This window comes from Ascaphus truei, unplaced genomic scaffold (assembly GCF_040206685.1).
Source record: "Ascaphus truei isolate aAscTru1 unplaced genomic scaffold, aAscTru1.hap1 HAP1_SCAFFOLD_1185, whole genome shotgun sequence".
NCBI classification, from domain to species: Eukaryota; Metazoa; Chordata; class Amphibia; order Anura; family Ascaphidae; genus Ascaphus; species Ascaphus truei.
In genome coordinates this window covers 40332-62687 of record NW_027454055.1, presented here as the reverse complement: position 1 = coordinate 62687, position 22356 = coordinate 40332, and the positions used below count along the sequence as shown (strand labels likewise).

Below are 22356 nucleotides of genomic sequence, written 5' to 3'. Positions count from 1 at the left end.
AGGAGCAGAATACCGGAGATGCCGCCATGTGGAGATTGACGGGCCCGGAGGTGAGCACCTGGAACCCGCAGTCTCCAGGTCAAACCCGGAGCGGTGGCCACCCTGAGAAGAGAAGCAGATAACTTACCAGCTGGCTCCTCTGTACTCGGGAGCGCTGGGGTTGGGACCACTGCTGGGATTTCTGGGGGGATAAAGAGACTTTGGGTGAATAACCAGTGTCTTCTTAACCCCTTTTGCCACCAGGGAGGCCTGTCGTGCATTGGGGCAGGAGGGTGGGTTGGACGGGACGGCGAGGATCACATGGGAGAGGAAAATGGGGTTACAGGGGATAGGGAGCGGTTACAGGGGATAGGGAGAGGTTACAGGGGATAGGGAGAGGTTACAGGGGATAGGGAGAGGTTACAGGGGATAGGGAGAGGTTACAGGGGATAGGGAGAGGGTTACATGGGATAGGGAGAGGTTACAGGGGATAGGAATGGGGTTACACGGAATAAGAAGGGGGTTACACGAGGCAGGAGAGGGGGTGTCGTCTATACAGGAGAGAGGGGGTTACGCGGGATAGTAGAAGGGCACATTACTCGTGGGTTGGGAGGTGGGAAGGACTCACTGATACAGGGAGCGATGGGCGAGCGGCTCTGCTGGTATCCCTTGGCACATCGGTTACACGTGAGGCCGGTCACGCCATCCTTACACGGGCACTGACCCGTGGTCTGGTTGCAGGTTTTACCAGCTGCTCCCACCGGGTGGCAGTCACAGGCTGAAAGAGATATAGGCGCAATCAGATCTATATGCCCTCCCCTCTCGCAGACCTACCAGCTGCACATGTTACACGGGGTGTGGGTATGATGACATCCTTAGGCACCACCATATGCATGAACATACAGCATTCTGTGTTCACCTATAGATATGGAAGGTGCTCACGTGTCATCTCCATTCGGCTAAACTGGTGAGAATACAGAAGCAGAACAAAACAAACGAGTCCGGCTTTAGTACAGAAACATGCTCTGTCGCCCTCAGGACATTGGTTTCCTTTGGTAAATCTGGTGCTGATTTATTTGCTTCGTGCCAGTTTTGGCCCCCAGAGATTTTTGATGAATGAATCCCCCAATTTTCAGATGCTCCAGACAACTTGGCAAGAGGCACCATGAGAATTCCGAGCAGACGGGAAGATGAGCGAGTGATTCTGGAGCCAAGGCTTCTCTTGGAGGGCTGTCCATAGTAGAAGAGTACCTCGGACATTCTGGTTCTTGGGTCTGACCTGCCATTGGCTGCAGGAATGGAAGAGGAAGCCCACCTCTGCTGGTCCAATCGCAGCTGTGGGTCTCAGAGAGCCGAGGCTGCCATCAACACTAGACATGAGAAGACACCTCATGACGTTCCCTGAAGGTCATATAACATCTAGTGTCGCTCCCTTTGGGGGGCCATGGTAAAGTGGACTTGTAGCAGACATACTGCAAGAAAGGAAGACTATCGCTGGGCAGAAGTGTCAAGATGGTGAGAGTACAATAAAAACCAAAATGGAAGGTTGAACTTGGGGAAAACCAACATACAGGATCAACATATAAAAGGGATCAACATATAAAAGGGATCAACATATAAAAGGGATCAACATATAAAAGGGATCAACATATAAAAGAAGGTAACCTTCTTTTTTGAACGTGGTGTTGATCTGATATATATAATACTGATTTGTTCAAAGCCATCTTCTATAACCGGAAACTTTAACTGTTCTGTGCTCTGGGAAAAGCTCTTTACAAAGTTACGCAATGTATGAGGAGATCAATTAGCAGTTTCATTGCAAACAAGCCCATTTTTTAATTCAGGTTTTTAGTGAAGTAGTTTAGAGGGTGAATATCCTGTCTGTCCAGAAGATATCTGTGAGGTTTGGAAAGCTTTGTACATGTGAAGAGGAGACCTGCGAAGTTTGGCTGGCTCTGCACATGTGAAGAAGAGACCTGTGAGGTTTGGAAAGCTTTGTACATGTGAAGAAGAGACCTGTGAGGTTTGGAAAGCTCTGTACATGTGAATAAGAGACCTGTGAGGTTTAGAAAGCTCTGTAAATGTGAAGAAGAGACCTGTGAGGTTTGGAAAGCTCTGTACATGTGAAGAAGAGACCTGTGAGGCTAGGAAAGCTCTGTACATGTGAAGAAGAGACCAGGGAGGTTTGGAACGCTCTGCACATGTGAAGAAGAGACCTGTGAGGTTTGGAACGCTCTGCACATGTGAAGAAGAGACCTGTGAGGTTTGGAACGCTCTGCACATGTGAAGAAGACCCCCCTGATGAAGCATCATACGACGCGAAACGCGCTGAGGTCTTGGTTCATCACGTTCTATGAAACATCAGACGCTGTGACGACAGACGCCCGACGCCATCCCCCACCCACGAGGTCGCTAACATCGGCAGTACAGCTACTGCATGCGAGTGGCAGCTTTCCCCAAAAAGAACCGGGACATTGCTTGGGACTCTAATGCTTTGGGATACAAGAACATCTCCCCCCTGGAAGTTCTGGCTATGCCATCATATCCTGTGTGGGGGGGGGAGGGGGGGGATCATTTAATAATACTATATCTGTAGGTTTTTAACTTGTCTATTCTTTTACATAAAGCCCTATTCCTCTTTATTGTCTGTGTCTCTCTATGTGCTCTATCTTTGTGTTTTGTATGCTGTAGTTGGTCAGTTGATCACGGGAGAGTATCGAGCAGCAGGAGGACACATTGTTTGGGATATTACTGGAAGTCTTTGGGACCCATGTGAAGAAGAGACCTGTAAGGTTTGGAAAGCTCTGTGTACGTGAAGAAGAGACCCGTGAGGTTAGGAAAGCTCTATACACGTGAAGAAGAGACCTGTGAGGTTTGGCAAGCTCCGTACACGTGAAGAAGAGACCTGTGAAGTTTGGAAAGCTCCGAACACGTGAAGAAGAGATCTGTGAGGTTTGGGAAGCTCTGTACACATGAAGAAGAGACCTGTGAGGTTTGGCAAGCTCCTTACATGTGAAGAAGAGACCTGTGAGGTTTGCCAAGCTCCGTACATGTGAAGAAGAGACCTGTGAGTTTTGGCAAGCTCCGTACACGTGAAGAAGAGACCTGTGAGTTTTGGCAAGCTCTGTACACGTGAAGAAGAGACCGGTGAGGTTTGGAAAGCTCTGTACATGTGAAGAAGAGACCTGTGAGGTTTGGAAAGCTCCGTACATGTGAAAAAGAGACATGTAAGGTTTGGCAAGCTCCGTACACGTGAAGAAGAGACCTGTGAGTTTTGGCAAGCTCTGTACACGTGAAGAAGAGACCGGTGAGGTTTGGAAAGCTCAGTACACAAGGAAAAACATTATAATGTGGGAGACCCTCGAGCAGCTGTTTGTAGACCCTCTCGCACCAGCTCCCTCAGCTGCAGCTGTTTACAGGAGAAAGTTGCATTTTCCGTGTGAAAAATGGGAGGAATTTAGACAGAGCCCAAAGTGCACAGCTGGTGCAATCATTTCACCAATAGCAAACTGGCAAGCGTGAGCCGGAGAGGGGGAGGGGAGCGCGTTAAGGCTCATTACCAGAAACTAATTGCCACCTTGTTATGGGACAGGGGGGGAAAGAGAGAAAGAAGGGGAGGGGGAGAGAAAGAAGGGGGAGAAGACAGAAAGAAGGGGGGGAGAGAGAAAGAAGGGGGGGGGGGAGAGAAAGAAGGGGGGGGGGAGAGAAAGAAGGGGGGGGGGAGAGAAAGAAGGGGGGGGGGAGAGAGAAAGAAGGGGGGGGAGAGAAAGAAGGGGGGGGGAGAGAAAGAAGGGGGGGGGAGAGAAAGAAGGGGGGGGGGAGAGAAAGAAGGGGGGGAGAGAAAGAAGGGGGGGGAGAGAAAGAAGGGGGGGGAGAGAAAGAAGGGGGGGGAGAGAAAGAAGGGGGGGGAGAGAAAGAAGGGGGGGAGAGAAAGAAGGGGGGGGAGAGAAAGAAGGGGGGGGGGAGAGAAAGAAGGGGGGGGAGAGAAAGAAGGGGGGGGAGAGAAAGAAGGGGGGGAGAGAAAGAAGGGGGGGGGAGAGAAAGAAGGGGGGGAGGGGGAGAGAAAGAAGGGGGGGAGGGGGAGAGAAAGAAGGGGGGAAGAGAGAAAGAAGGGGGGAGAGAGAAAGAAGGGGGGAGAGAGAAAGAAGGGGGGGAGAGAAAGAAGGGGGAGAGAGAAAGAAGGGGGGAGAGAAAGAAGGGGGGGAAATTCTTTCCAGGAGTTTTCGTTTTTAACGGTGGAAAAAAAAAACCGTGTTAGGAAATTAGGAAAAAGAGAGAGAAAGGGGGAGGGAGTGTGACAAGGTGGAGGGGATGCAGAGGGATTTGGGGGTAAATGCTGTATGCTGCGTAGTGGGTGATCGGGCGATTTTCGGCAGAAATTTCTCATTGAAGTGGATGAGGAATTCCACCTGAAAACGGCCCGGCTGCCTCGGGGAATGTAGAATAGGATGCTTAGGGCAGGGGTTCTCAACACCAGTCCTCAACAGGATATCCCTGCTTCAGCACAGGTGGCTCAATCAGTGGCTCAGTCGAAGTGGGTGTGGGGGTGAGAGGTTCCCGCATGGGTACATGTAACCACGGGGTTAAGAATTCCTAGATGGAGAACAGGTCTGTAAGGCCACGTGGGGCTAAAAATGAGCGAGGCTGCTTTCCGGTGAGTGACACTTACTCCCAGTGAGGGAAGCTGCTCTCCCGAAGAGACTTATTTGAAATGAGCTAGACTCGCTCCAGATGAGACTTGTGTTGAGTGGGGTGCGTTGAGTTGAGTTGAGTGAGACTTGCTCTATGTGGGTGACACAGCCTTCCAGTGAGGGGGACTCGCTCAAAATACGTGAGGCTGCTTTCCAATGAGTTGCACTTACTCCCAATGAGTGAACATTGCCACTCGATGAGTGAGACAGTAGAAACAAACAGGACTCCCTCCCAATGAGGTGCTGTATGGGGAGACCCACTCAATTGAGGGGGGCTGCCTGCCAGTGCAGAGGCTCGCTCCATATGCTCAACCAGAGGCCCTGAAGCTGGGATATCCTGCAAACCCCGGCCTCATTGCATTGCTCCCTTTACCCCGTCCCCTGCTGGAGACCTCTGCAGGCCGTCTCACCTTTGCACGCCCTGCGCTCTGAGATGGGCCGGCTGACGTCCCTGTAGAAGCCCTCCTTGCAGTAGTGGCAGTGCCTCCCCGCCGTGTTGTGTCGGCAGTTTAGGCACACGCCGCCGCTCTTGCGTCCCGACAGCTTGTACAGCTCCATGTTGAAGCGGCAGCGGCGGGCGTGCAGGTTACAGGTGCAGGCTGCGGGAGAGACGCAGAGGGACAGGGTCAATGTCGGGCGGGGGATCAAAGGCCCACAGGTTATAGGGGCAAATCTATGGCCATAAAGGACAAAGCATGTTATTGTAGGGCGTGCTCATATATCCATTTACTCATGTATACATAGATACATACACTGATAGTATACTGACACAGGCACACATATACTGATACACACAGGGCAGACTGACTCACATACATACATACACTGATACACACAGGGCACACTGACTCACATACACACTGATTCACACAGAGCAAGCTCACTCACATACACACATATACTGATACACACAGGGCAGACTGACTTACACACACACACATATACTGATACACACAGGGCAGACTGACTTACACACACACTGATTCACACAGAGCAAACTCACTCACATACACACATATACTGATACACACAGGGCAGACTGACTCACATACACACATATACTGATACACACAGGGCACACTCACTCACATACACACATATACTGATACACACAGGGCAGACTGACTCACATACATACATACACTGATACACACAGGGCACACTGACTCACATACACACTGATTCACACAGAGCAAGCTCACTCACATACACACATATTCTGATACACACAGGGCAGACTGACTTACACACACACACATATACTGATACACACAGGGCAGACTGACTTACACACACACTGATTCACACAGAGCAAACTCACTCACATACACACATATACTGATACACACAGGGCAGACTGACTCACATACACACATATACTGATACACACAGGGCACACTCACTCACATACACACATATACTGATACACACAGGGCAGACTGACTTACACACACACTGATTCACACAGAGCAAACTAACTCACATACACACATATACTGATACACACATGGCACACTGACTTACACACACACTGATTCACACAGAGCAAACTCACTCACATACACACATATACTGATACACACAGGGCAGAATGACTCACACACACACACACACACACACCCACACCCGCACACTGATACACAGGGCAGACTGACTTACACACACACTGATTCACACAGAGCAAGCTCACTCACATACACACATATACTGATACACACAGGGCAGACTGACTCACACACACTCACACACCCACACCCACACACTGATACACACAGAGCAAACTCACTCACATACACACTGATACACACAGGGCAGACACACACACACACACACACCGACACACACACACCGACACATACTCATACATACACATACATACACTAATGCACAGATACACATACATACACATGCATACAGTGATACACACACATACACACACACATACAGTGATACACATGCATACAGTGATACACACATGCATACAGTGACACAGACACACACACACACACTTATACACACATACACTGATACACACATATACTCATACATACACATGCATACAGTGATACACACACATACACACACACACTGATACACACATACACTGATATACACATACACTCATATATACAGTGATACACATACATACAGTGATACACATGCATGCAGTGATACACACACACTGATACATACACACATACATGCACTGATACACATACATAAGTAAGTGTTAACTTTTCTGTTCTATTATTTTTTGCCACATTTGATCTTATTGATTACGGGCCATGTTTACTAAGCAGCCTTCTTGTATAAGACGCCTTTTGGGGCTAGAAGGCACATTACAGTACAATCAAGTCAATGGCCTAGTAGGTGTCTTATGGCTGACAAACTACTTAGTACAGATATAGGCCTGTGCCTCTTCTGGCCTTTTACTCTGGGTTAATATGGATTGAGTTGCACCTTTTGGTTCTGCTCTGAATATTAATATTAAACTGTAGCTGTTCATCTTTTACTTCAGCATTGTATTATTTGTAATTAAAAACAAGGAGTTTCACAAATGAAATCATGCCCACCAGCACAGCATCGACTTAACGTCCGGGAGTCTCGTGCTGCTGCAAGGGATTCTGGGACTTGCCGGCATCCTGGCAGATACAGGTTGTAACTGCCAATCACCGCAAAGCCCTGGGAGGCAGGGCCCCAGAAATTCATTGTGGCACAAGGTGTACCCGCCTGCTGGCTATCCAACAGGGGGCTCGGGGACCCCTAGGAGTTTGTGAGGGGTCTCCAAGTGGGTACGGACAAGGAAATCTGAAATGGCGGATCCCAGGCAGTATATAGCAGGGTCTTCAGCCCGTGTGGGGACTGCACACTTAGGCCCCAAACTGCACCTTGGTGTGGGGGGGTATAGTTGTCACAGCAGGAGCTTCCAAAGTCGCTCCCCACAATGCTTTGCATCCACAGCAGCAAGGCATTGTGGGACGTGACTTTGGAAGCACCCGCAGTGAGGGAGAGCTGTACTTCCCCCCCCCCCCCCCCATGCTGCCTGTACACACTGAGGGGCAGTTTGGGGTCTTATTAAGCGTGTGTTACCCCCACAAGCTCAGGACACTATCCTGCCTGGGACCGGTCACACAGTCTGGTAGCGATGGTCTCATCAGTCGACAATAAGATTAATTAGGTATTCGGGGAACTCATATTTTCTAGCAGGGGGAGCACAGTGTAAGACAGGCTGGGAACTGCTGGGTTAGAGCAAGGGTGGATGGGTCGAAAAAAGGTAGACGCTGTGCCCCACTTGTTCAGCGCAGAGCCTTTCCACTGGCCAAGTCCTGGCTGTGCCTGATAATGGACACAGGATGTCACTATGATACATATGCCCTGGTGTCTGTAGCAGAAACACAGGCTCTCCCCCTGTCCCCTCTCCCCCCCTTCCACTCTTCCTCTCCTTCCCTCCCCCCTCCTCCTACCCCTCCCCACCTCCTCTTCCCCCACCTCACCTCTCCTCCACTCCTCCCCCTCCCCCACCTCTCCTCTGCCTCTCCTCCACTCCTCACCCCCCATCTCCTACCCCCCTACTTTCCACCCATCCTCCCCCCCATCCTCCTCTCCCCCCTCCCCTCCAGCCTCCCCTCTTCCCCCTTCCATTCTCCCCCCACCCCTCCCCACCCCTCCCCACCTCCTCTCCCCCCCCACCTCTCCTCCACTCCTCATCCCCCCCACCTCACCCTCCCATCTCTCAGCCCCCCTCCTTTCCACCCAACCTCCCCTCATTCCGCCCATCTTTCTCTCCCCCCCTATCCTCCTCTACCCCTCCCCTCTCCCTCATCCCCCCCTCCTCTTACACATAAAACCTGTAAATGTATATTTATATACGGAGCAGGTATGTTAAAAGCCGCTCTCACACCGCGCTGGCTGCCCGGCCCTCCACTTGCAGCCTGTGTGTGTATATGTCTGTCAGTCTGCCTTTGTGGCAGCATGTTTGGCAAAGCACACCTGTGTTTGTGTGTACTTGTCCATGTGTGTCTGTTTAAATGTCTTCTGTGTGTGTGGCTTTGTGCACATAAATGTATATATGCAATTATTTCTTTATATGATGATGGAGTTTAACAAGCTGCATGTCTGTGCATGGTGTTACATTTATATATATATATATATAGTAGGAAGTGAAATATACACGCACACACTATATACTAATAGAGGTACAGTATATGTAGTGTATTATAGAGACGCATTATCTTTCTCTGTGCACGAAAACAAGTGTTGGTTCGCGAATTTTCGTGCATATTTTTCTGGTTTTATTGTTTTTTTATGTTAAAAAAAATGTACTGATTTTTTTTGCTACTTATGCTACATTTTGTGTTTGTTTTCTTTTTTTGTTTTTAAAAACTGGGTCACGTTAGTCATGCCTTGTACAGCAAGACCATATGACCCTGCAAGTATGGAATATATACTGTATATATATATATATATATATATATATATATATATATATATATAATGTGTAGATACAGATATATGCATATATGTATGTGTTGTATATTTAGATGTATATGCCTATATATATATATATATATATATATATATATATATATATAGTCCTAAATCCGTCAGTATGTACATACAGTATATAGATATGTGCGTGCCTGTATATACATCTCAGTGTCTGTCTGTGTATATGTCTGTATATTCGTGTGTGTGTCGGGTCTGTGGTCCAGATGTTGGGTGTTCTGAGCACCCCACAGCGCCAGGTGCTGGGGAGGTCAGCAGTGGGGAGGAAGGCAGGGACAGGAATGAACGGAGAGGGGCCAGAAACGAGAGGGGAGGAGAGCCAGAGACCAGGGGTGATTGTCAGCTCTTGGGGGGGGGGACATCTCTGCGACACTACGTCTGGTCCTTCATACACAGTGCAACACTGTGATAATATGGAGCCTATGCCAGCGCCAGTGTACACCCGCACCAACGCCTGCCCTGTTAAACTCATTTCCAATTTCGGGCCCTTTTTACAGCTGTTAGGAACCTGATTGCTTCACAAGCCACATGTGTAATATAAAAAGTCAGCAGTGCGGGCCCACACCTCCTACACCCCCCCATCCCCATCTCCCCCATCCCCATCCCCACCTCTGTGACTATTTTAACGCCCGGATAATGAAAACAAGATTTCCTTCTGCCTGCGAGGCCCCCCTACCCTTTCCCCTCTCCCCTTCCTGAAAAGCCCCGGCAGAAGGTGAGAGTTTTTCCAGACACACAGCGGCGGGGAAATTCATTAACATGTCAGGGTAAAAAGATTTAGCATCCCAGGAGAGGAGCAATTTGTTCAGGCACCCAGGAGGCGAGTGGCAGGGTGACCAGTAGTGGAGGCGTCCAGTCCCTGGGGGGGAGGGGGACATTAGGAGGGCCCATGGAGATATCGAACCTGCTGTTCCCCCAGTACTACAGTACTTAATGGTTCTGGCTTTAACGACCCAGGGGGATCGATGGGCGAAATTAAAAGCACTTCAAATATTCAAAGTGGATCTGCCATGTCCTTAACGGCCGTCATAAATTCTGTAGGGCTTTTTTGAAGGGTGGGCCTGGAAGGTTCATTTTCTCTGTTGTCGCCAAAGTCTCCTCGTCTCTCGGGGACATTACAATCCCGAACAATGGTCAGGGCGGCGCACGGGTTTAACCGCTGGAGTGCCTGACGTTGCACAGCGAACGCCATTTATACGAGGTGCGGGGGGGGGGGGCAGGTCGCGCTATACACATGCAGGGGGAGATGGCGGAGCGTCGAGGGCGATCGAAACGGAAGTGGACCCCTCTCTCCCGGGGGGGCGACCGCGGGGAATTGCTGACGCAAGCGGTTTACGTGGTTGCGATCCGGGAAGACCGGTGGCACTTGTGTCTGGCACTCAAAGGGTTAGGTTACTGTATACCAGGGGTGGACAACTCCAGTACTCAAGGGCCACCAACAGGTCAGGTTTTCAGCATATCCCTGCTTCAGCACAGGCGGCGGAATTAGTGGCTCAGTCTTCGTCTGCACCCCCCTGTGCTGAAGCAGGGATATCCTGAAAACCTGGCCTGTTGGTAGCAGTATGAGTTGGCCTCTCCTGCTGTATACGTTTTCACGCCACTGGATATTCACACTGAGCGTCGCTCCATTTTTCATTATATTCCACACGGGGATAACTCCTTATTTGTCCTTAAACGACCTTTATAATGTCCAATTCCTCCTAATTTCCAAACCTCCCCTCCGGGCACTTTTTACTAACCAGCTACAGAGATGTCAACTATTTGGGGGAAGTTCCGGAACAAAAAATGGTATTTTAATGGAAAAGTGCTGATTTTTTTTTTTATCAGTGACATTCTCATTGATGTCTATGATAAAAAAAAACCAATTGTGACACTGACTCCAAATCAGCGAGACCCTCTGAAATTCGGGGCGATGGCACGTCTGCTAGTGAAACATGAGTGATATAAAGTAGATATAAGAAATGTGCAAACTTTTCTTCCTAGTTCGCAAGCCGTGCAAAGTCTGCCCTCTCTTCCCCCGCCAAAGAACATTGGTGCAACTTTAAGCGTTTGCAAGCAGGTCACCCAGTGAAAGACCAACCCCGTCTCACAGCCTGAAACATTATGTTTGGGGTTTCTGGAGAGAGGGAGGGCTATTTCAGGGACGGGAGCGTGTTTGAATATAGATTTATTCGTGACATTCTCCAATCTCGGTGGAGCTTAGATAAGTCCCATCAAATTCCGGTGCTTGTAGCTTGTCTAGCGCGGGGACGCGGCTTTACAGCGTGTTAAATAGGAGCGTGGGTGTCCCATGCACAGGGGGCAGAAATATCACTTTTCCCCCTTATACAGGCGGTCCTCGGTTATCCAACGAAACCCGTTCTGGAAGTGGCGTTGGGTAGTGAAACCGGTGTAAAGTGAGTCCCGTGTTAATCGGTGGCGGCGAGCGATGGATAACGCATTCAGGCGTCGGATAACGGCCCGTAGGGTGGCGTTGGATAGCGCATTCAGGCGTCGGATGGCGGCCCTTAGGGTGGCGTTGGATAGCGCATTCAGGCGTCGGATAGCGGCCCGTAGGGTGGCGTTGGATAGCGCATTCAGGCGTCGGATAACGGCCCGTAGGGTGGCGTTGGATAGCGCATTCAGGCGTCGGATAACGGCCCGTAGGGTGGCGTTGGATAGCGCATTCAGGCGTCGGATAACGGCCCGTAGGGTGGCGTTGGATATGCCATGCGTTGTAAAGTGAAGCGTCGGAGAGCGAGGAGTACCTGTATAGCGCTGTATGCCGACTGTCAGTACAGAAAGTAGCGGTGCTGTGGGGTTGTAACTAAAAACCTAGTGCTACTCCCAAAGTAACAAAGTGGTGGTTACTCTTCCACCGATGCTTGTGTATCCGTGCGTTGCTGGCAGAGGAAGTATGAAGCAATAAGGCACTCGGGCATTGCCGTGCTGCGGTCCCTGGCTCGCTCGGCCCCCCAGTGACCCAGGGGAGTGGTTCATTAGTCCTATTAACCTGTAATGCGTTTGGTAACCTTGCTAGGGGCCCCCCGAGTGAGCACACGTATTAATGGCCCATTCTAGGTGGTCATCCTATTAATCCCCGGGACGCCACCTTCTGGTGGGATTCTGTTTCTGCAGAGCATTGCTCTTTTCAACCGCCATGGAGATCTGCAGAGCATCGCTGAATCGCCATGTAGGGGAGTGATCCAAGTGCGATGGTGTCAGGGGGCAAAGAGAGTACCACTACTTTTTATTTGTAAACGGCTTTCTAAAGGAGCAATGCCCGCAATATCCAACACGTGTGTATTTTTAAATAAATCATTCTTTAGTATTAAAGAATACTACTTTTAAAAAAATGTTTTATTCAACTTTTAATGCCATTTTTAACGAGTTACACCGAGCATTCTTTGTTTTCTATAGCAGGGTTAGCTCGCCTCCCCAGCAGTGCAAGAAATTTGCAACACTTTCCTGTTTGCGATCATTTGTTGCCAATGTTCCCAGCAGTTTGAGCTGCAAACTGTAACAATAGATAATGTTACCTTAGTAATAGAAGAATACATGGTAGCTGCTGAGTTACACTGGCTGAAGGATTGGTTGAAACTGAAAGGCGGCCATTAAGTGAACCCTGGGGGAAGCAGGATCTTTGCTAACCGATCACGGGAGAACGAATCGAGCGGCAGCTTCGGTAATTCGATTTCAATAAAGGCAATCAAAGGCGGCGTATAATAAAACAAAAGATTTCCTTTTTTAAAGAGGATTCCTCCCCATCAGAGGTTAAATGTATAAACACTTTTATAAAATAACATTCACCATCATCATTGCCTCACAGTTCAGACTGTCTGGATAGTGGGCCAGTACCAGAACTCTCGCTCCCGTGGCCAGTACCAGAACTCTCGCTCCCGTGGCCAATGCCAGACTCTCGCTCCCGTGGCCAGTGCCAGACTCTCGCTCCCGTGGCCAGTAGTGGCTGCGGCCTCCCACCCAGATGGTTCCCTTTCGGCTGAGTGGAGCACATTGTGAGAAAGGACCCCCCGCCAAGACCAGAGAGGATTCCTTTAATTGGTGCTAATTGCAGCATCTGTTCAGGGAGGCGGGCGAGGTGTCATGTTAAGAAGTCACAGGGAGAGAAGGAAGGGGGAGAGTGTGTGCCCCCGCTCAGCCCTGTCACAGGGAGAGAAGGAAGGGGGAGAGTGTGTGCCCCGCTCAGCCCTGTCACAGGGAGAGAAGGAAGGGGGAGAGTGTGTTCCCCGCTCAGCCCTGCCACAGGGAGAGAAGGAAGGGGGAGAGTGTGTGCCCCGCTCAGCCCTGCCACAGCGAGAGAAGGCAGGGGGAGAGTGTGTGCCCCCGCTCAGCCCTGCCACAGGGAGAGAAGGAAGGGGGAGAGTGTGTGCCCCCGCTCAGCCCTGCCACAGGGAGAGAAGGAAGGGGGAGAGTGTGTGCCCCGCTCAGCCCTGCCACAGGGAGAGAAGGAAGGGGGAGAGTGTGTGCCCCGCTCAGCCCTGCCACAGCGAGAGAAGGCAGGGGGAGAGTGTGTGCCCCCGCTCAGCCCTGCCACAGGGAGAGAAGGAAGGGGGAGAGTGTGTGCCCCCGCTCAGCCCTGCCACAGAGAGAGAAGGAAGGGGGAGAGTGTGTGCCCCGCTCAGCCCTGCCACAGGGGGAGAAGGCAGGGGGAGAGTGTGTGCCCCAGCTCAGCCCTGCCACAGGGGGAGAAGGCAGGGGGAGAGTGTGTGCCCCAGCTCAGCCCTGCCACAGGGAGAGAAGGGGGAGAGTGTGTGCCCCGCTCAGCCCTGTCACAGCGAGAGAAGGCAGGGGGAGAGTGTGTGCCCCGCTCAGCCCTGTCACAGGGAGAGAAGGCAGGGGGAGAGTGTGTGCCCCCGCTCAGCCCTGCCACAGGGAGAGAAGGCAGGGGGAGAGTGTGTGCCCCGCTCAGCCCTGCCACAGAGAGAGAAGGCAGGGGGAGAGTGTGTGCCCCGCTCAGACCTGCCACAGCGAGAGAAGGCAGGGGGAGAGTGTGTGCCCCCGTTCATGCCCTGTCACAGCGAGAGAAGGCAGGGGGAGAGTGTGTGCCCCGCTCAGCCCTGTCACAGGGAGAGAAGGCAGGGGGAGAGTGTGTGCCCCGCTCAGCCCTGCCACAGGGAGAGAAGGCAGGGGGAGAGTGTGTGCCCCGCTCAGCCCTGCCACAGGGAGAGAAGGGGGAGAGTGTGTGCCCCGCTCAGCCCTGTCACAGGGAGAGAAGGGGGAGAGTGTGTGCCCCGCTCAGCCCTGTTACAGGGAGAGAAGGGGGAGAGTGTGTGCCCCGCTCAGCCCTGCCACAGCGAGAGAAGGCAGGGGGAGAGTGTGTGCCCCGCTCAGCCCTGTCACAGGGAGAGAAGGGGGAGAGTGTGTGCCCCGCTCAGCCCTGCCACAGCGAGAGAAGGCAGGGGGAGAGTGTGTGCCCCCGCTCAGCCCTGCCACAGGGAGAGAAGGAAGGGGGAGAGTGTGTGCCCCCGCTCAGCCCTGCCACAGAGAGAGAAGGAAGGGGGAGAGTGTGTGCCCCTGCTCAGCCCTGCCACAGGGAGAGAAGGCAGGGGGAGAGTGTGTGCCCCCGCTCAGCCCTGCCACAGGGAGAGAAGGGGGAGAGTGTGTGCCCCGCTCAGCCCTGCCACAGCGAGAGAAGGCAGGGGGAGAGTGTGTGCCCCCGCTCAGCCCTGTCACAGGGGGAGAAGGCAGGGGGAGAGTGTGTGCCCCGCTCAGCCCTGTCACAGGGAGAGAAGGCAGGGGGAGAGTGTGTGCCCCGCTCAGCCCTGCCACAGAGAGAGAAGGCAGGGGGAGAGTGTGTGCCCCGCTCAGCCCTGCCACAGGGAGAGAAGGCAGGGGGAGAGTGTGTGCCCCGCTCAGCCCTGCCACAGAGAGAGAAGGCAGGGGGAGTGTGTGTGCCCCCGCTCAGCCCTGTCACAGGGGGAGAAGGGGGAGAGTGTGTGCCCCGCTCAGCCCTGCCACAGGGGGAGAAGGCAGGGGGAGAGTGTGTGCCCCAGCTCAGCCCTGCCACAGGGGGAGAAGGCAGGGGGAGAGTGTGTGCCCCAGCTCAGCCCTGCCACAGGGAGAGAAGGGGGAGAGTGTGTGCCCCGCTCAGCCCTGCCACAGGGGGAGAAGGCAGGGGGAGAAGGCAGGGGGAGAGTGTGTGCCCCAGCTCAGCCCTGCCACAGGGAGAGAAGGGGGAGAGTGTGTGCCCCGCTCAGCCCTGTCACAGCGAGAGAAGGCAGGGGGAGAGTGTGTGCCCCGCTCAGCCCTGTCACAGGGAGAGAAGGCAGGGGGAGAGTGTGTGCCCCCGCTCAGCCCTGCCACAGGGAGAGAAGGCAGGGGGAGAGTGTGTGCCCCGCTCAGCCCTGCCACAGAGAGAGAAGGCAGGGGGAGAGTGTGTGCCCCGCTCAGACCTGCCACAGCGAGAGAAGGCAGGGGGAGAGTGTGTGCCCCCGTTCATGCCCTGTCACAGCGAGAGAAGGCAGGGGGAGAGTGTGTGCCCCGCTCAGCCCTGTCACAGGGAGAGAAGGCAGGGGGAGAGTGTGTGCCCCGCTCAGCCCTGCCACAGGGAGAGAAGGCAGGGGGAGAGTGTGTGCCCCGCTCAGCCCTGCCACAGGGAGAGAAGGGGGAGAGTGTGTGCCCCGCTCAGCCCTGTCACAGGGAGAGAAGGGGGAGAGTGTGTGCCCCGCTCAGCCCTGTCACAGGGAGAGAAGGGGGAGAGTGTGTGCCCCGCTCAGCCCTGCCACAGCGAGAGAAGGCAGGGGGAGAGTGTGTGCCCCGCTCAGCCCTGTCACAGGGAGAGAAGGGGGAGAGTGTGTGCCCCGCTCAGCCCTGCCACAGCGAGAGAAGGCAGGGGGAGAGTGTGTGCCCCGCTCAGCCCTGCCACAGAGAGAGAAGGCAGGGGGAGAGTGTGTGCCCCCGCTCAGCCCTGCCACAGAGAGAGAAGGCGGGGGGAGAGTGTGTGCCCCGCTCAGCCCTGCCACAGGGAGAGAAGGAAGGGGGAGAGTGTGTGCCCCGCTCAGCCCTGCCACAGGGAGAGAAGGGGGAGAGTGTGTGCCCCGCTCAGCCCTGTCACAGGGAGAGAAGGGGGAGAGTGTGTGCCCCGCTCAGCCCTGCCACAGGGAGAGAAGGCAGGGGGAGAGTGTGTGCCCCGCTCAGCCCTGCCACAGGGAGAGAAGGCAGGGGGAGAGTGTGTGCCCCGCTCAGCCCTGCCACAGGGAGAGAAGGGGGAGAGTGTGTGCCCCCGCTCAGCCCTGTCACAGGGAGAGAAGGCAGGGGGAGAGTGTGTGCCCCACTCAGCCCTGCCACAGGGAGAGAAGGGGGAGAGTGTGTGCCCCGCTCAGCCCTGCCACAGAGAGAGAAGGCAGGGGGAGAGTGTGTGCCCCACTCAGCCCAGTCACAGGGAGAGAAGGCAGGGGGAGAGTGTGTGCCCCGCTCAGCCCTGCCACAGGGGGAGAAGGCAGGGGGAGAGTGTGTGCCCCACTCAGCCCTGCCACAGGGAGAGAAGGAAGGGGGAGAGTGTGTGCCCCACTCAGCCCTGCCACAGTGAGAGAAGGGGGAGAGTGTGTGCCCCGCTCAGCCCTGCCACAGGGAGAGAAGGCAGGGGGAGAGTGTGTGCCCCGCTCAGCCCTGCCACAGGGAGAGAAGGCAGGGGGAGAGTGTGTGCCCCGCTCAGCCCTGTCACAGGGAGAGAAGGGGGAGAGTGTGTGCCCCGCTCAGCCCTGCCACAGGGGGAGAAGGCAGGGGGAGAGTGTGTGCCCCCGCTCAGCCCTGCCACAGGGAGAGAAGGCAGGGGGAGAGTGTGTGCCCCGCTCAGCCCTGTCACAGGGGGAGAAGGCAGGGGGAGAGTGTGTGCCCCCGCTCAGCCCTGCCACAGGGAGAGAAGGCAGGGGGAGAGTGTGTGCCCCGCTCAGCCCTGCCACAGGGAGAGAAGGCAGGGGGAGAGTGTGTGCCCCGCTCAGCCCTACCACAGGGAGAGAAGGGGGAGAGTGTGTGCCCCGCTCAGCCCTGCCACAGGGGGAGAAGGCAGGGGGAGAGTGTGTGCCCCGCTCAGCCCTGCCACAGGGGGAGAAGGCAGGGGGAGAGTGTGTGCCCCCGCTCAGCCCTGCCACAGGGAGAGAAGGCAGGGGGAGAGTGTGTGCCCCGCTCAGCCCTGCCACAGGGAGAGAAGGGGGAGAGTGTGTGCCCCGCTCAGCCCTGTCACAGGGAGAGAAGGCAGGGGGAGAGTGTGTGCCCCAGCTCAGCCCTGCCACAGGGAGAGAAGGAAGGGGGAGAGTGTGTGCCCCACTCAGCCCTGTCACAGGGAGAGAAGGAAGGGGGAGAGTGTGTGCCCCGCTCAGCCCTGTCACAGGGAGAGAAGGCAGGGGGAGAGTGTGTGCCCCGCTCAGCCCTGCCACAGGGAGAGAAGGGGGAGAGTGTGTGCCCCGCTCAGCCCTGCCACAGCGAGAGAAGGCAGGGGGAGAGTGTGTGCCCCGCTCAGCCCTGCCACAGGGAGAGAAGGAAGGGGGAGAGTGTGTGCCCCGCTCAGCCCTGTCACAGGGAGAGAAGGCAGGGGGAGAGTGTGTGCCCCGCTCAGCCCTGCCACAGGGAGAGAAGGGGGAGAGTGTGTGCCCCGCTCAGCCCTGCCACAGCGAGAGAAGGCAGGGGGAGAGTGTGTGCCCCGCTCAGCCCTGCCACAGGGAGAGAAGGCAGGGGGAGAGTGTGTGCCCCCGCTCAGCCCTGCCACAGGGAGAGAAGGAAGGGGGAGAGTGTGTGCCCCGCTCAGCCCTGTCACAGGGAGAGAAGGGGGAGAGTGTGTGCCCCGCTCAGCCCTGCCACAGGGAGAGAAGGCAGGGGGAGAGTGTGTGCCCCGCTCAGCCCTGCCACAGGGAGAGAAGGCAGGGGGAGAGTGTGTGCCCCGCTCAGCCCTGCCACAGGGAGAGAAGGCAGGGGGAGAGTGTGTGCCCCGCTCAGCCCTGCCACAGGGAGAGAAGGCAGGGGGAGTGTGTGCCCCGCTCAGCCCTGCCACAGGGAGAGAAGGCAGGGGGAGAGTGTGTGCCCCACTCAGCCCTGCCACAGGGAGAGAAGGGGGAGAGTGTGTGCCCCGCTCAGCCCTGCCACAGGGAGAGAAGGGGGAGAGTGTGTGCCCCGCTCAGCCCTGTCACAGGGAGAGAAGGGGGAGAGTGTGTGCCCCCGCTCAGCCCTGCCACAGGGAGAGAAGGCAGGGGGAGAGTGTGCGCCCCGCTCAGCCCTGCCACAGGGAGAGAAGGGGGAGAGTGTGTGCCCCGCTCAGCCCTGCAACAGGGAGAGAAGGGGGAGAGTGTGCGCCCCGCTCAGCCCTGCCACAGGGAGAGAAGGGGGAGAGTTTGTGCCCCGCTCAGCCCTGCCACAGGGAGAGAAGGCAGGGGGAGAGTGTGTGCCCCGCTCAGCCCTGCCACAGGGAGAGAAGGCAGGGGGAGAGTGTGTGCCCCCGCTCAGCCCTGCCACAGGGAGAGAAGGAAGGGGGAGAGTGTGTGCCCCGCTCAGCCCTGTCACAGGGAGAGAAGGGGGAGAGTGTGTGCCCCGCTCAGCCCTGCCACAGGGAGAGAAGGCAGGGGGAGAGTGTGTGCCCCGCTCAGCCCTGCCACAGGGAGAGAAGGCAGGGGGAGAGTGTGTGCCCCACTCAGCCCTGCCACAGGGAGAGAAGGCAGGGGGAGAGTGTGTGCCCCGCTCAGCCCTGCCACAGGGAGAGAAGGGGGAGAGTGTGTGCCCCGCTCAGCCCTGCCACAGGGAGAGAAGGCAGGGGGAGAGTGTGCGCCCCGCTCAGCCCTGCCACAGGGAGAGAAGGGGGAGAGTGTGTGCCCCGCTCAGCCCTGCCACAGGGAGAGAAGGGGGAGAGTGTGCGCCCCGCTCAGCCCTGCCACAGGGAGAGAAGGGGGAGAGTGTGTGCCCCGCTCAGCCCTGCCACAGGGAGAGAAGGGGGAGAGTGTGTGCCCCGCTCAGCCCTGCCACAGGGGGAGAAGGCAGGGGGAGAGTGTGTGCCCCGCTCAGCCCTGCCACAGGGAGAGAAGGCAGGGGGAGAGTGTGTGCCCCGCTCAGCCCTGCCACAGGGAGAGAAGGCAGGGGGAGAGTGTGTGCCCCGCTCAGCCCTGTCACAGGGAGAGAAGGCAGGGGGAGAGTGTGTGCCCCGCTCAGCCCTGCCACAGAGAGAGAAGGCAGGGGGAGAGTGTGTGCCCCGCTCAGCCCTGCCACAGGGAGAGAAGGCAGGGGGAGAGTGTGTGCCCCCGCTCAGCCCTGCCACAGGGAGAGAAGGCAGGGGGAGTGTGTGCCCCGCTCAGCCCTGCCACAGGGAGAGAAGGCAGGGGGAGAGTGTGTGCCCCACTCAGCCCTGCCACAGGGAGAGAAGGCAGGGGGAGAGTGTGTGCCCCGCTCAGCCCTGCCACAGGGAGAGAAGGCAGGGGGAGAGTGTGTGCCCCGCTCAGCCCTGTCACAGGGAGAGAAGGCAGGGGGAGAGTGTGTGCCCCGCTCAGCCCTGCCACAGAGAGAGAAGGCAGGGGGAGAGTGTGTGCCCCGCTCAGCCCTGCCACAGGGAGAGAAGGCAGGGGGAGAGTGTGTGCCCCGCTCAGCCCTGCCACAGGGAGAGAAGGCAGGGGGAGTGTGTGCCCCGCTCAGCCCTGCCACAGGGAGAGAAGGCAGGGGGAGAGTGTGTGCCCCACTCAGCCCTGCCACAGGGAGAGAAGGCAGGGGGAGAGTGTGTGCCCCGCTCAGCCCTGCCACAGGGAGAGAAGGGGGAGAGTGTGTGCCCCGCTCAGCCCTGCCACAGGGAGAGAAGGCAGGGGGAGAGTGTGCGCCCCGCTCAGCCCTGCCACAGGGAGAGAAGGGGGAGAGTGTGTGCCCCGCTCAGCCCTGCCACAGGGAGAGAAGGGGGAGAGTGTGCGCCCCGCTCAGCCCTGCCACAGGGAGAGAAGGGGGAGAGTGTGTGCCCCGCTCAGCCCTGCCACAGGGAGAGAAGGGGGAGAGTGTGTGCCCCGCTCAGCCCTGCCACAGGGGGAGAAGGCAGGGGGAGAGTGTGTGCCCCGCTCAGCCCTGCCACAGGAAGAGAAGGCAGGGGGAGAGTGTGTGCCCCGCTCAGCCCTGCCACAGGGAGAGAAGGCAGGGGGAGAGTGTGTGCCCCGCTCAGCCCTGTCACAGGGAGAGAAGGCAGGGGGAGAGTGTGTGCCCCGCTCAGCCCTGCCACAGAGAGAGAAGGCAGGGGGAGAGTGTGTGCCCCGCTCAGCCCTGCCACAGGGAGAGAAGGCAGGGGGAGAGTGTGTGCCCCACTCAGCCCTACCACAGGGAGAGAAGGGGGAGAGTGTGTGCCCCCGCTCAGCCCTGCCACAGAGAGAGAAGGCAGGGGGAGAGTGTGTGCCCCGCTCAGCCCTGCCACAGGGAGAGAAGGAAGGGGGAGAGTGTGTGCCCCGCTCAGCCCTGCCACAGGGAGAGAAGGCAGGGGGAGAGTGTGTGCCCCGCTCAGCCCTGCCACAGGGAGAGAAGGCAGGGGGAGAGTGTGTGCCCCACTCAGCCCTACCACAGGGAGAGAAGGGGGAGAGTGTGTGCCCCGCTCAGCCCTGCCACAGAGAGAGAAGGAAGGGGGAGAGTGTGTGCCCCGCTCAGCCCTGCCACAGGGAGAGAAGGCAGGGGGAGAGTGTGTGCCCCGCTCAGCCCTGTCACAGGGAGAGAAGGCAGGGGGAGAGTGTGTGCCCCACTCAGCCCTACCACAGGGAGAGAAGGGGGAGAGTGTGTGCCCCGCTCAGCCCTGTCACAGGGAGAGAAGGAAGGGGGAGAGTGTGTGCCCCGCTCAGCCCTGCCACAGGGAGAGAAGGAAGGGGGAGAGTGTGTGCCCCGCTCAGCCCTGCCACAGCGAGAGAAGGCAGGGGGAGAGTGTGTGCCCCGCTCAGCCCTGCCACAGGGAGAGAAGGGGGAGAGTGTGTGCCCCGCTCAGCCCTGTCACAGGGAGAGAAGGCAGGGGGAGAGTGTGTGCCCCGCTCAGCCCTGCCACAGGGAGAGAAGGGGGAGAGTGTGTGCCCCGCTCAGCCCTGTCACAGGGAGAGAAGGCAGGGGGAGAGTGTGTGCCCCCGCTCAGCCCTGCCACAGGGAGAGAAGGGGGAGAGTGTGTGCCCCGCTCAGCCCTGTCACAGGGAGAGAAGGAAGGGGGAGAGTGTGTGCCCCGCTCAGCCCTGTCACAGGGAGAGAAGGCAAGGGGAGAGTGTGTGCCCCGCTCAGCCCTGCCACAGGGAGAGAAGGCAGGGGGAGAGTGTGTGCCCCCGCTCAGCCCTGCCACAGGGAGAGAAGGCAGGGGGAGTGTGTGTGCCCCGCTCAGCCCTGTCACAGGGGGAGAAGGGGGAGAGTGTGTGCCCCGCTCAGCCCTGCCACAGGGAGAGAAGGGGGAGAGTGTGTGCCCCCGCTCAGCCCTGCCACAGGGAGAGAAGGGGGAGAGTGTGTGCCCCGCTCAGCCCTGTCACAGGGAGAGAAGGAAGGGGGAGAGTGTGTGCCCCGCTCAGCCCTGTCACAGGGAGAGAAGGCAGGGGGAGAGTGTGTGCCCCGCTCAGCCCTGCCACAGGGAGAGAAGGCAGGGGGAGAGTGTGTGCCCCCGCTCAGCCCTGCCACAGGGAGAGAAGGGGGAGAGTGTGTGCCCCGCTCAGCCCTGCCACAGGGAGAGAAGGGGGAGAGTGTGTGCCCCGCTCAGCCCTGTCACAGGGAGAGAAGGAAGGGGGAGAGTGTGTGCCCCCGCTCAGCCCTGCCACAGGGAGAGAAGGGGGAGAGTGTGTGCCCCGCTCAGCCCTGCCACAGGGAGAGAAGGCAGGGGGAGAGTGTGTGCCCCGCTCAGCCCTGTCACAGAGAGAGAAGGCAGGGGGAGAGTGTGTGCCCCGCTCAGCCCTGTCACAGGGAGAGAAGGCAGGGGGAGAGTGTGTGCCCCCGCTCAGCCATGTCACAGGGAGAGAAGGCAGGGGGAGAGTGTGTGCCCCGCTCAGCCCTGTCACAGGGAGAGAAGGCAGGGGGAGAGTGTGTGCCCCGCTCAGCCCTGTCACAGGGGGAGAAGGGGGAGAGTGTGTGCCCCGCTCAGCCCTGCCACAGGGAGAGAAGGCAGGGGGAGAGTGTGTGCCCCCGCTCAGCCCTGCCACAGGGAGAGAAGGGGGAGAGTGTGTGCCCCCGCTCAGCCCTGCCACAGGGAGAGAAGGCAGGGGGAGAGTGTGTGCCCCCCCTC

General features: G+C 56.9%; 1 protein-coding gene across 1 annotated transcript in view; it reads right to left on the bottom strand.

Annotated features, from left to right (window-relative positions):
- The window catches only part of LOC142475357 (netrin-3-like), a 77595-nt gene that overhangs the window by 26901 nt on the left and 28338 nt on the right, over window positions 1–22356 (bottom strand). Inside the window, exons 2-4 of the mRNA XM_075581271.1 lie at window positions 5081–5269; window positions 608–757; window positions 128–181 (exon numbers count right to left, since the gene is read on the bottom strand). Of these exons, the coding sequence (XP_075437386.1) occupies window positions 128–181; window positions 608–757; window positions 5081–5269 (393 nt within the window). The remainder of the gene's footprint in view (window positions 1–127; window positions 182–607; window positions 758–5080; window positions 5270–22356) is intronic.